Source organism: Vanessa atalanta, chromosome 14, assembly GCF_905147765.1.
Source record: "Vanessa atalanta chromosome 14, ilVanAtal1.2, whole genome shotgun sequence".
Lineage (NCBI taxonomy): Eukaryota > Metazoa > Arthropoda > Insecta > Lepidoptera > Nymphalidae > Vanessa > Vanessa atalanta.
In genome coordinates, this window is record NC_061884.1 from 1,602,079 (window position 1) to 1,616,545 (window position 14,467).

Below are 14,467 nucleotides of genomic sequence, written 5' to 3' on the forward strand. Positions count from 1 at the left end.
AAGAAATTAATTTGTATCATCGATGGTCCTTTACACATTATCTAATTGAAATTAACGATCGCTTATATAGTGATATAAAATGCGACACGTGAAAATATTACCCATAAATGAAGGTGGACAAGCCTTATGCAATATTGAATCACAAATCAAATAATTGATGTTTGGAAATTTAAATGTTTGTACGCGGATGTCAATTATCGTTAGATTTAGAAGAGAAATCATAATATGAGTATGAGTATGTTTTTCTATGTAACTAGTTTACGTCACAGATATAATGAGTAAAAAACGTGTGCACGTATTCCAAGGATTCCACACAATATCATCGCAATCCGTCTTGAACGCATTAGGTGGTACATTTTGTTTCATTTTAATTATAAGTCGTACGATTAAAATGAAACAAAATTTAATTTGACCTCCCAATTTTGCCCACTAGAATCTCCTAAAATATTTTCTCAGACAACTTACGTTATCATCTCTCATTAATATCATTATATTGTGTATAAAAACACAAAAAAAAAAAAAACGAAATAAATAAACCCATAATGAAGCTACAATATACACAATAACTACTTTTAATGTGGGTCTCAATTAACTTGGTCGTATATACATACCTGATATCCACATCAAGAAAAATCACTAGACTATCTTAAGACATGCGGTATCCGTTGGCGTATTTTTATTGTCCTTCTGTGTTTCGAAAAACAGCGTAACACGTGTTAACTAATGAGGACAAAACCGACAAAGGTTTATTTGAAAAATAAACCAATGAAACTTTACGTACTTTATAAATGAATCGCACTGATTGGTCATCTGCGTGATTTATTTTTCTTTGATTTTATTAATGCTCAATAATTTAATTCGGACTAAGGCAAACCGCTTGACGTTTTAACGGCACATCCTATTTATTATATGTTTTTATTTGTCAGAATAAATAAATAAATGACTGCAAGAGAAACTATCGAACTTTTTAGTTTGTGTCAGGGCGGTACAGCGTATTTGACTTGACCACCCGCAAGGTAATTGTCAAGCATTTGCATTCACCAGGTATAGTGGGAGCCGAAGGCTTGTTCTTGTAATCAAGATTGCTTTCAATTTAAACGTGATTGTGATTGCTTCTGTTTGACGATTATACAATCAGAAACATAATACATAAGAAAAGCTATACCGTCCGAAACGAATTTGACTCTCGATGCTAAATTAAATTGATGATTTACGGCGTGACGTCGCTTATTTAGCTCGACTCCTTTAAATTTTATAATTACTAGAGTGAATAATGCATAGAACTTACTGACATTTCTCAATTGAGTAATATGTCGAATCGAAAGTTTGATCTTTCCGAATATAGGTCCACATTTGGGAACCGAGATAACACTGACTTATGATTTAAATTAATATCTAGACTCGATTCGGGATGTTTTTAATAAAGTGGGTTTACAGTTGCTTCAAAATATGCATTAGCAGCCTGTAAATTTCCCACTGCTGGGCTAAGGCCTCCTCTTCCTTTGAGGAGAAGGTTTGGAGCACATTCCACCACGCTGCTCCAATGCGGGTTGGTGGAATACACATGTGGCAGAATTTCGTTGAAATTAGACACATGCAGGTTTCCTCACGATGCTTCACCGCCGAGCACGAGAAGAATTATAAAAACAAATTAAGCACATGAAAATTCAGTAGTGCTTGCTTGGGTTTGAACCCGAAATCATCGGTTAAGATGCACGCGTTCTAACCACTGGGCCATCTCGGCTTCTTCAAAATATGATAGCAACAATATTATGTATACTCACAATAATCTCGATCTTTTTAAAACAAACAGTGACAATTATTGTATAGACCCGAGGAGGAAAGGTAAACTAATAATGGCACGGCAGGGGAACGGTATTCGTTAATCGATAATAAGATTCCAGTTACTTTTAACTTGGCCTTTTAAAAATTATATTAATAAAAAAATGCACGGAATTAGTATTTGTAGATCCCAGGCAAGACATAAATATATATTTAATCGCACTTTATTGACAGACTCTGTTATTAAAAATGAGGTAGGTTAAAAAAGTTATTGACGACCTCGTGTACACCGGTTTTAATGGCTACGCCACTCCGAGGTCCCGGGTTCGATTCCCGGCCGAGTCGATGTAGAAAAATTTCGTTAGTTTTCTATGTTGTCTTGGGTCTGGGTGTTAGTGGTACCGTCGTTACTTCTGATTTTCCATAACACAAGTGCTTTAGCTACTTACATTGAAATCGGAGTAATGTATGTGATGTTGTCCAATATTTATTTCTTTATTTAATATTGAGATTCTTGCTGGATCTTCTCGGTAGAATCTACATTCCGAACCTTTGGTAGCTTTACATTCAATTCAAAAATGTAACATGACGATCCAAAAGTGCTTTTGTTAGCCTATTTGAATAATCATATTTAAATTTTTGATTGGCAGATTTTAATATACGGAACTGATTTCAAACTGAAGAATATAAGCTTGGAAACTTAAGGTTGGCAACCCTGTTTGTGTCACGGCACGGCCTTATATACTTAGCATGAAACAACAGATTACAAGGCCTTACGATATTTACTCAGTTAGCTTCTGTTATGCTAATCACCAACGTTAAATATTTGATAATCCTGAATTATATTAGATGTTTATTCACTAGATATGTATACTTTTGTCGTTAGCTCTGCAAGTTCTTTGAAAACGTTGTTCCATTTAACAGATAATAAAAAAATTATGAACTCCGTAATGATATATATTATCCGTTGAGGGAAAAATGTTAAAATTATGAAGAGGGTTTTTGAGTCTGTGAATTATATAAGGATAAGAACCAATTAATTTAAATAGTCTATTATAAGTAAAGAAATAGTGAGCATGGTGGTACTGAGCTCACTGGTGAGCAAAGGTCTCACCTGTTGAGGCTTGGGACTTATACCATCTTTCACCAAGTTTCCTCTATACGTTTATTCATCATGGTGATAAATTATAAACATAAATGAAGCTCATGAAAATTGATAATTTTCCGGATTCAACCGTCGCCTCCTCTACGTGCAGCACTAGGCTATATCAGCTCTTTTTTAAATTATAAGACGTTCAAATAATAGTTAATAATAATGTATATTATCCTTCGTTAATAACCTTAATAACAATTTTTAGGTTATTTAATCACAACGATAAACGATGAATAAGTGAATCTTACATAGGATTTACGTGAAAGTATAAGCAAGTTTAGTATGAGCAACCTCATAATTCATTCAAATTGATTTTTTTATAAAACCAAGATTGTCTGCTTTCAAAGAAATATTTATGTGTATTCCATTTATTTCTTTCAATTAATTGTATATGAGTGCGGACGACAATAGCCCAAGGGGATGATTTAACGTTCGGAGTATTATATCGCTAGGCGTTGAGCTACTTTTAGTTTCTAATTCATTTTTGGCTTTGATGATGTGCGCTGTTAAACAATGCTTTAACTATATGGTCTATACTCATTCTCCTAGTAATTACACTTGCTCACTGACTTTTAAAAGAACAAAACAACTGACTTGTGATGTTTGGTGGTTGAACAGATGAGGTTGGTACCCGAACCTTGTATCAACTCCAATCGTACACATCTGATATGTACTTTATAATTTTCTTTGAGTTCACATAGCATTGCACGAGAGCAAAGAAACAGCGATCTCGGTCCGGATAAAAGCTCTAAATCCAGTACTTGTGTGACGACACAAGGAAAAGCAATTTTGTTACAGTACGTTGGTCACACATATGACCCCAGCTTTATAGACCATTCCGTATCACAGCTGAGTTTTGTATCGCAAATGATTCCGTAGGTTCTTTTATAAGCACTTTTAATATTCTAAAGTAAGTCACACACCATCGCTTCGGAATGTATAATCGACAAAAAGCGCCAAGAAACTCATTAGTTTCTTTATATTTATATGTTTTATTGTGACTTTGAGTGAAACGAATGTATTCTATAGGATCTATATCATTATTATATCAAACTATTCTGAAATGTCAGATTGAGTCAATACACAATTTCCAAAGCGATTTAATCCTAGGGCGCGTTAAATTGAATGCCCCTCGAAATGGCGGGTCCGCTTTCATTCCTAAAATTCAAATTGGAAGTGATTGTGGAAATAAATGGTTCCTCAGTGAATTTAACTGGCTGCGGTTTTACCGACTGTTTAATACTGAACTCTCGCGTTGACGTTTATTTATTCAATACTTTATTTTATTTGTGTGGGTTTAATGCTGCAAGCATTTTATTCCAGTTGTTACCTTTAGGAACTGCCGAAAAAACATTGTATGTGAGCCATAAATAATCACGCACAAAACTCCATTACAACCAAATGTATAAAAATACACACACAGAAATATAAAATAATCAAAAACTCGTTTAATTGTTTGTTGTCTTCTATAATTAAAATTTTCTTTACCTATAACATACTTATATTTATTTTCTTTTCCAGGAACAACTCCGCCAGCGAAAGGAAGCTGAGGAACGAATTGCGGCGCAAAACGAATTCTTAAGAAATTCGCTACGCGGCTCTCACAAGCTACAAGCGTTAGAATCCAACCCACCATCCAGCACAGCCTTCGTCAACGATGCATACGAAGAAGATGCGACTGACGAGGCTGCACAGCTGTATGCTATTGTTGGTAAGTAACTTAAATTGTATGTTGTTCGTCATGGGTACTTGAAGTTCTGGGTTCAAAAAGCATTCGCCGACGAAAAAAAACATTAATTAAAACGGCCTGCTTTACAATTACATTATTTAGACCAATATTTCATTTGGTAGCAAAATTTTTGAGATAATATTTAAGGTATTATAAATTGTCTCTCGGTCGGTAATTTTAAGTAAATACAAATATTGAGACTAGCGTTATTTTTACAAAATATTGTATAGACATTGGTAGACATTTTCATTCAAGATATGCAGGTTTCCTTGCAAGGTTTTCTTTTACTGCTTATGATGAGATTAATTAATAGTGACGTAAAATTTCAGTGGCATCGCCCGGGTTTGAATCCACAATTATCGGTTAAGATGCAGTGTTGTATGTTTTACCCGCTGGGCCAGATATAAGCCTGGTCGGAACGTGTATGTTAGATATTACCCAAATTTTATATCCTCTGGACACTCCAGATCGGCTGTTAATAGCCACATAAATTTCCAAGTCCAGAAACAGTTTGTCCGTCGTAAACTACACGTCGTAACTTATTCAGCATTATTGTAGCGAGGGTCGGAAAATTATGCTAATCCTACTAAATAAGATTAAATTCACCTTGCGTAATTTAGGAGATATTATATATATATATACCTACGTGAACTATAATTCTCTTGTATTTCTAATGTAGTGTTGTGTATGTTAGTATATAAGAAAGACAGAAAAATCTAGAATTTTCTCTCTTATTTTCTCTCTCTATCAACGTACTGTACTATATTAAAAAGTAACTAATTAGTTTTTGTCCGCTTGGTAGAATCAACATTACGACTTAAAGTCGCATCATCATCTACCCTGGTCCAAAATAAACGTTTCTATATTTAAAAAAAAATTAAAAGGTAATTAAAAACAAATTATTGAATTAGTCATAGTGGCAAAACATACAATATATAATAAACGAAAGGCTTGGAGTGCGTATTCGTTTATTTGGAAATTAAGGAGATTATAATTTATAAATTTATTTCTATATAATGATGTTATATGATTCGTGAAAAAGATTGACCATCAAAATTCTTGATGGTAGTTGATGTTAGAGTCTAAATTCCGAATCGTTAGTATGTTTACCATTTAATTTAAGATGTACTAATAATAAAACAAAGTTGCCGAGTACTACACTATCGATAGGTTAAATTAATGGCTCTCATCTGCTGTGGAATTCACACGAAATTCCTAACAGCAAATGATCCAATTTGGAATGTTTCATCAAATCGATTTTTAGGGTTCCGTAGCCAAATGGCAAAACATGGAACCCTTATAGATTCGTCATGTCTGTCTGTGTGTCCGTCCGTATGTTAGAGCCACTTTTTTCCAAACCATTACAACTATACTGTTGAAACTTGGTAAGTAAATGTATTATGTAAATAGCTTAGCCCCTTTTTTTATATTCTTACGTGATAATTACCAGATGGAAGTTTTGTTTATAAATTTCACAATTGGCTGTGAAAGGTTTTAAATAAATTTAACAGGAAAGTGAACCAGGGAACTATATAAACCAATTATAAACTAGTCTGAGCCGCAGGGCCGCGTTACTTCCACCCCACGTGGCAATAGTTCGATCGTTTAATATTAGCTCCTGTCGACCTAGTGCCTCTATAAGGGATACAATTTATCCAATCAATTAAACACTCTTGTTTATGCAACCAATGAAATTACTCGTACGAAATAAAACAAAGTTTTGTGATGAACGAATTCGAAAGCACTGAATGGTTTTCCAACAATATCAGGTATTTTGAAGAATAAATCGCAATGAAAATAATCCGCCATGAAATGAGGAGAATCTATACTAATATTATAAATGTGAAAGTAACTATGTCTGTCTGTCGCTCTTTCACTGCCAAATCAATGAACCGAATTTGGCGAAATTTGGTATGAAGCAAAATTGAACTCCAATGAAGGAAATAGGCTATTATTTTTGCCTAAAACATGACAACCAACCCCCTAAAATGCAAGCGAAGCCGCGGGCAACAACTAGTTTAAATATATGTAGGTACTCTAACTTCTGAGGGGATTTTAGTTGTATGAGATATATTTTCCTGTTTAAAGACAAACTAAGTGCATGCTTAAGTTCAAGCTAGCTTGATAACTAACTACGAGTAATATAAAATACACCTAGATGTATATAAACTATATTTATATGTACAATTAATAGTTACCAAAAAATAGCTATTATAATCGTAAACACTTGAAATTGATTTTGACTTATGGATTTTACCTTCAAAGTCTTTGCATTTATCTTAGGTTTTAATATTATTATAAACATACATAAAAATAACAGTGCTAGAGCTTCGAACAAGTCCTTCTGGATAGGTACCACCCGTATATTTTATCGTGAAGCAGTAATTATTATTATTGTTGTGTCCCAGTTTAAAGGATGAGTAAGCCAGTGTAACTACAAGGCCAAGGGAAATATTATCTCAATTATCAACATTGGTGGCACATTGGCGATTTAAGAATGGTTGATATCTCTTGCGGCGCCAATTTATATGGGCGTGGTGATTACTTACCATAAGATGGTACTTTTGACCATCCGCCTACGTGTGCTATAAAAAAGGACTTCTCAATTACTTGAGGTGCTTTATTCAACTCTTAATAAAATATTTTCAGATTATCAAGAAGTATGCGCAGCGCTGTCGAGGGTACAAAAAGCGCTTAGTTCGAGCGGTGAAAGCGCTCTTGCTGCTCGGGTAGCTGGAGCGGCTGGCGTGCTACTGTGTCCCGCGCTTCGGACGGCATTAGCGACGAGGTCGGCTGTCCTCACTGCAGTGAGACATAAACGAACCGGCCTCTCGCCTCCACAGACACATCGGGCCACTGATCGATTAAAAGATGTACGTTCTGAAACTTAAAATTTGTTTGTTATTAAATATTGATCATTCTTTTGTTTATCCCATTTATTTGGGGCCTTTAAAATAGGATAGTCTTATGCCAATACTCCTTGGCAATGATTATGCGTGTTATGCTCTGTATGGTATTAATGCTAGTAACAATTTTCTTAGTCGGCTTTTACGATACTTATGTGATGTTCGCTATTCTGGTTTTTCGGAATCACACATCAAAAAGAGACATTTAAATTAAAATTTTAACCGTAATATAAATAAAATGTAATGTAAATTTAATATTATTATTTATGTATTTTCAGTGTATAGATGTACTAGGATCGCATACGGCGTCAGGAGGCGAGACGTCGGCGTTAGCAGCGGAACTGCTCTCAATACTGGGAGGCTTGGAGTTGGAGAGCTTGATACAAGCGCACGACCAGGCCGCTGCGTTGTTGGACCCGTCCTGCTTCACGAGAGGGAAGAGAAATAAGGTATAGAAACAAAATATGCGTATATTACAAAAGCTATTCAATCATTTGAATGTACCGATTTAATTTTCAAATGTACAAGTAACTGCTTCAAAGCCTCTCTAGTTATGGAAAAGCATAAATTTTCCGAGGAATGTATAAAGTATAAGGCAGACAAATTATGATAATATGAAATTTGAATACAAAAGTACACGAATACTTATAATTCCAAGTAGATATTTCTTTTTTCTCTACGCTATTAAGCAAATTTTAAATCAACGTATGTTGTTCCAGACTGGCTTCAATAACTTCAAGGGCGATGACAAGTATTTGCCGCACTCGCCTGACGATACCAGCGAAAATATCAAAATTATAAAAATTGAGAAAACTAATGAACCACTTGGTAAGTCATCGGATAATTGACGCAGTCGCTACGAGCTAGGTTTTTGATCAATATTTAAATCATAATCCTTTAACCAATATAAATTATTATCTAAAACTATTAAAAATCATTTAATCTATCTTTAAAAATAAATTTAAAATGTAATCATTTAAATAGTTTTATTTGTTCTATTATATTATTGAGTCGTCGATCTGTTCGTTTGTTATAGGTGCTACGGTGAGAAACGAGGGCGAGGCGGTCATCATCGGTAGGATAGTGAGAGGTGGAGCGGCGGAGAAGTCAGGACTTCTTCATGAAGGAGACGAGGTATGAATTGTCACTTAAACATAACATCCTCTAATAATGAACGGTAGATGTGTGAAATAAAATAAGGCTTAAAATAGTTCCCTGTGGCGGTCCTTTTACAACTCGTGTTAGAATTTCTTTAATGTTGGTACTTCCTGTTATGTAGTGAAATAGATAAATAACAGCAACACATTCAAGTATGCACACTTCTTCACCGCCTAAGACGTAATCTTTCTATCTGTGTGATGTGTAATCACGATTACAAACAGTCAGCGATTTTCCCGCAGCTGCTGGAGGTGAACGGCGTGAGCATGCGCGGCAAGTCGGTGCACGAGGTGTGCCAGGTGCTGGGCGGGCTGGCGGGCACGCTGAGCGTGGTGCTGGCGCCGCGCGCGCGGCCGCGCCCGCCGCCCGCGCACCGCGTGCTGCACGTGCGCGCGCACTTCGACTACGACCCCGAGGACGACGTCTACATCCCCTGCCGCGAGCTCGGTGCGCACCACACGCCGCCCGCCCGGCCCGTTCGCTCCGGCCCAGGTGGCACTCATTCGGTCTCTCATTCCAGGTATAAGTTTTCAAAAGGGCGACGTGCTGCACGTGATCAGCCGCGAGGACCCGAACTGGTGGCAGGCCTTCCGGGAGGGGGAGGAGGACCAGAGCCTCGCCGGGCTGATACCTAGTCAAGCTTTCCAGCATCAGTGAGTAAAATCGCTTGTAATTATTATTTGAAATTATTCACTCGGAAAGTTAACGCCTCGCGCGTGTCTCGCGATCTCTTTCAACGTTTCGACCTAAAGTCGGCCCCCGGGGACACCGGCCCGCACGGAAATAAAATTATAATCGACGAAAGCTTGCATAGACGCTAAGAGATGTGGGCGCGCCCGCAGACGCGAGTCCATGAAGCAGTCGCTGGCGGGCGAGGCGGGCGAGGCGGAGGCGCGGCGCGCGCGCAAGGGCGCCACGCTGCTGTGCGCCGGCCGCGCGCGCCGCCGCAAGCCGCGCAAGCCCACCAGCGAGGCCGGCTACCCGCTGTACGCCGCCGCCGGCGCCGACGGTGAGCGTGTTTCGTTACTTCTCGTTCCCTCGTCTCCTGCCCCTTTAAGGAAGTAAAGAAATTGACTCATTATATTTTGAAATGAAGAATGACACTGTCAAAGTAGATTTTTTTTTAGATACTTTTTTGCATTCGACGAATCCCGCGAATCCTGAATATATTTTTACTCGTATATGAAACGAAGAATCTGATGTGACGACTGCCATAAAATCAAGTAAACTCTACTAAATTCAAAATTCCGAATTTCAGAGTACGAGCAGGAGGAGATTCTGACGTACGAGGAGGTGGCGTTGTACTACCCGCGCGCCTCTCACAAGAGGCCCATCGTGCTCATCGGCCCCCCCAACATCGGGCGACACGAGCTGCGCCAGAGGCTCATGGAGGACAGCAGTCGGTTCGCAGCGGCCGTACCTCGTGAGTCTACTTAATAATAGGAATTCTGAAGTGAATATTCAACTGATGAGAAAAACGTCTATTCTTGAGATGATCTACTACATTATTATTATTGTAGACATACCCTATTCCAATCGAAAAAGAAATACAGATATACATACAAGCCTTAAATTTCGATATTCCCTGCTTACCATTTCTTGATCAATATGTCTTTGACGACACTATTCCACTTAAACTTATTATACTTTAATTTTGGTTCCAAAGTTCCAATAGTATATTCGTGGACGTTAACAACGCCATCTTTTTTGCAAATCCGTACTAAATAGCATGGATTACTCAAACTTTCAACCAATCGCGTCAATTCGCTGTCAAATGTTGTTTATTTTGCTGTTGTCCTCTTGGGGTTGGAATACATAGACAATAAATATACCAAACACAAAAATACCTATAAATATTTTATGAAGGCTAATTATTCGATAAGTATTATAAAAAGAGATAGAATATTTTTACTACATAACTAATGAAAACGTGAACGTTACAGACACGTCCCGCACTCGCAAGGACCACGAGGCGGCCGGCCAGGACTACCACTTCATATCGCGGGCGCAGTTCGAGGCGGACATACTCAACAGGAAATTCGTGGAACACGGCGAATACGAAAAGGCTTACTATGGTGAGACATTTATTTTTAATAGTCTATTGGAGACGATGGCTTATTTATTTATTCAGAACATTCAACAGAAGTAACAATAAAATAATGGCTTGAAACGACATTAAAAAAAATTTTTTTTTCGTTTTTCTATATGAATGATTTAAAAATAAGGTTGTCGTTGTTAATTTTTTAATTAATTTAATTAAAAATATACGTATTTATTTATTTATTCTTTATTGCACCTATACTTAACTAATGCATGAGTTGCATGAGTACATCTTCTTGTATTCAAGTTGAAAGTCGGAGTAAGTTAACAAGAGTAACGTAACATTATGTTGTACTTATGTTACGATAATCTTACATTGTTCATTTAAATATTATAACGAGAGAAATATTATCCTGTGTTGTTTTTTTTTTGGTACCAATGTTTACACCTAGTAAAAATACTACGTCGTTTATTTTAATATGACCACATAAAACTTTATATTAATTTAGCTATTGTATATTTCCAGGTACATCCCTAGAAGCGATAAGGGAGGTCGTCAATTCTGGAAAGATTTGTGTTCTAAACCTTCACCCGCAGTCGCTGAAGATCCTTCGTAACTCAGACTTAAAACCGTACACCGTGTTCGTGGCTCCGCCGAGCTTGGAGAAGCTGCGGCAGAAGAAAATCAGGAACGCAGAGGCTTTTAAGGTTATTAGTTTTGTTAGATATCGATCAGATTGCGACCTTTTGGAACTAAGACACAGGCGGTTGGTTCGTAGCGTAGCGTCACCAATCTGGAGTGGAAGCTCGCGAGACAATAGAACGTGTTGTCTTTTGCTCGGGATTTCTTCACCAATATTTTAGATATTTATGAGGGTACGATTATTTTCGTGATAAGATTAAAAATGAGTGGAGAGAGAGTTTAAATTTGGAAAAGTCATTCACATGAAAAAAAACTGTTTATGTATTAGACCAAGTTATACCTATTTAAGGTTTTTAGAAATACGAAAACGAAATGTGCCTTCTACTATAAATGGTTAATAAAAATATAAATAAAGGTAGTGTTTGCTAATGTCTTCGTTTTATATAAAAAAGCTCATGTCTAATAATTGTTTGTCTTGCGATCCTGAAATTAAATTTAAAAATGGATAATAATATAAACTATGATGTATTTTGTATACATTATTAATATCAAATTTATGAGTAATGTTTGTTAATGCAGGAAGAAGAACTGAAGGAGATTATAGCGACGGCGAGAGACATGGAGCTGAGATGGGGCCATTTATTCGACATGATCATCATCAATAACGACACGCAGCGTGCCTACCAGCAGCTGCTGAACGAAATAAACAGCTTAGAACGCGAACCGCAATGGGTACCCGCGCACTGGCTCAAACAGACCTAGCGGGAAATTCTCCAAGTTGCATCCTTAGCAGCTAAAAGACTGAATCGAGTCGAAATTAATCAAGAAAACATTCGATCTAATATGAAATTAACGGATAAAGTCGAAAGCGATGTGATATACAAAATGGCGGGCGTTGAAGGTAACAAGATGGCGACGTTTGGCGCCAAAATTATGTTACTGTTCACGCAAATGGTTTTACATTTGCTATTTTACTTTTTAAACGCCTGCGATAAAAAGATGAACTTTAATTTGAAATCTGTGAGAAATGAAAAAAATAATGAAAACGGTATTAATAATTGTAATGCAATCGTGTTAAATCGTGGAGCTGTAGACAGAAGTATAGAATTTAGAAATGTGTTCTCAAATGTAAAAGGTTTTAAAGAAGTTTATAAAAAGAGATCGGCTACATAATATTAGTTGAAGGATTTATTTATTAAAATAAAACGGATGTTTTTTCTTTTGTTTACGAAAAATCTCTTTCGTAATAAGCACATTCCTTTATGTTAAATATGATGAATATTATTCATAATTATTTTATTTTATTTTTAAAATGTGCATATTTCAAAACAGGAGACCAAATTTTATTTTTAGAATACAGTCATTTTAATTCGGACTACATAATCAAATATATATTTACGTATATGTTAAAACCTTTAATATTCATGCAATTTTAATAAAAAATATATAACGGTTTAATAATCACAATTAATGAATTAAATATATTAATCTATTTAAAATTTTCAAAACTCATAACATATATTATAAATAATAAAGAAAATTTGCCAAAATATACGAACATATATTTAAAAAATAGATAATTGTTTAATATGATAAAGTTTTTTATTACAGATTCATTATTTGGAATTAACAGTATATTATGTAACAATAATTAACTAATTCAATTTTACATCAATTTTAAAATCAGAGAACGTTTATGATAATATTGTAACCTACACATAAAATATATAAAACGATAAATTAAATATCTCTGCTTTATATAGTAAGTATACATTTTTGTCTGAATTCGTTACACTATATTTCATTTCCAAAACCATATTTTTAATATGTTAATATAATAATAATGCAAAGGAATTTATATTTTGCAATTATATTACATAAGTATTTGGATAAGTACTAAATAACTACGAAGAATAACGTCAAAATTATTCTCTATTGCCAAATTTGTACCGTAGTTATAAAAAAAAAATAGGAATTTTTCAAAAGTTTTTCCCGTAGCTAGCCTCGTCGAAAATTTCTTAAAACGACGATAGGAATTTTAATCTATTAAAATGAAACAAGTTATCTAAAAAACAGTTTAAATAGTTTGTAGACAAAGCAATATTTAAAACCCGTATCACACACTTTACTATGACATATCTAATTTTTATAATATTCCTATTAAAAGCAAATGTTTTTTGCCAAAATCTCAATTTTGTCAAATTTACGATTTTAATATACCTTTAGAAACATAATATTCATCGAGAGTTATCCGCTTCTTGGTGAGGAAATTATTTACCCAATTCAATGTACTTTTTGTGACATGGCAGCATTTTTTGAATTTTTATTCACGAGACTAAGACAATACCGGAATGATAACCTAGAAAACCTACAATGAAATCTTATTTCAATATTTAAATAATGTTGCCAAATTTCAAAAAAAGAGTGTTCAGATAATAATTAATTTTTCATCGAAACCCAAAGTTTTAAAACTAGCATGCATTACAAATTAGTCTCTATATTTACCTTTACATGTAAGTAGATAGCATTGTGCATTCCAAATGATTTAGTGCCAAATACATTAAATAAAACGCCCATAAGAAGTGGTGTCACTATCAATTCTTTTTTAATAATCACAATTGTTTAATAAAATAATCTTTTATATGTACCTTTATAACCTATGTTAAACGATTCATTATAATGTGTGCTGATTTTGAAGTATCGTATTGTAATATTTTTTATTCGAGAAGAATATTCGTATTGTAAGTTGTTTGAATATAATTATAATTATGTAACCTGTGGAGGTGCTAAAATATGTAAACTTGTTTTGTTCTGTCATATTACGTGTGTCTAAGTTCGTGGTATATTCGTGTTTGAGAAATGTTTGATTATAGCAATATTATTATTGTATCGTTGTTGCATTTGCAATGAAGAATAATCGAACGTTTTTCACTCACGCTAACAGTTGAATGTGGATTTGTCGAAACTTCAAAGTATTGATATTATTATATAATTTATAAATAGTCCTGTAAATAAAATATATTGACAACGTAGCAATGAAATATTATAAATACCAT

The 14,467-nt window shown here is 35.2% G+C and overlaps 1 protein-coding gene across 4 annotated transcripts in view; it reads left to right on the forward strand.

Annotated features, from left to right (window-relative positions):
• The window catches only part of LOC125068892 (protein PALS1), a 166,724-nt gene extending 153,891 nt beyond the window's left edge, over positions 1-12,833 (forward strand). For all 4 annotated transcript variants that reach the window (XM_047678253.1, XM_047678256.1, XM_047678255.1 and 1 more), the window contains 12 exons: positions 4,457-4,646; positions 7,314-7,537; positions 7,849-8,019; positions 8,290-8,398; positions 8,607-8,704; positions 8,971-9,175; positions 9,249-9,381; positions 9,571-9,737; positions 9,987-10,151; positions 10,672-10,803; positions 11,295-11,476; positions 11,991-12,833. In XM_047678253.1, the coding sequence (XP_047534209.1) occupies positions 4,457-4,646; positions 7,314-7,537; positions 7,849-8,019; positions 8,290-8,398; positions 8,607-8,704; positions 8,971-9,175; positions 9,249-9,381; positions 9,571-9,737; positions 9,987-10,151; positions 10,672-10,803; positions 11,295-11,476; positions 11,991-12,173 (1,959 nt within the window). In that variant the 3' untranslated portion in view covers positions 12,174-12,833. The remainder of the gene's footprint in view (positions 1-4,456; positions 4,647-7,313; positions 7,538-7,848; positions 8,020-8,289; positions 8,399-8,606; positions 8,705-8,970; positions 9,176-9,248; positions 9,382-9,570; positions 9,738-9,986; positions 10,152-10,671; positions 10,804-11,294; positions 11,477-11,990) is intronic.
• The last annotated feature ends 1,634 nt before the right edge of the window (positions 12,834-14,467 follow it).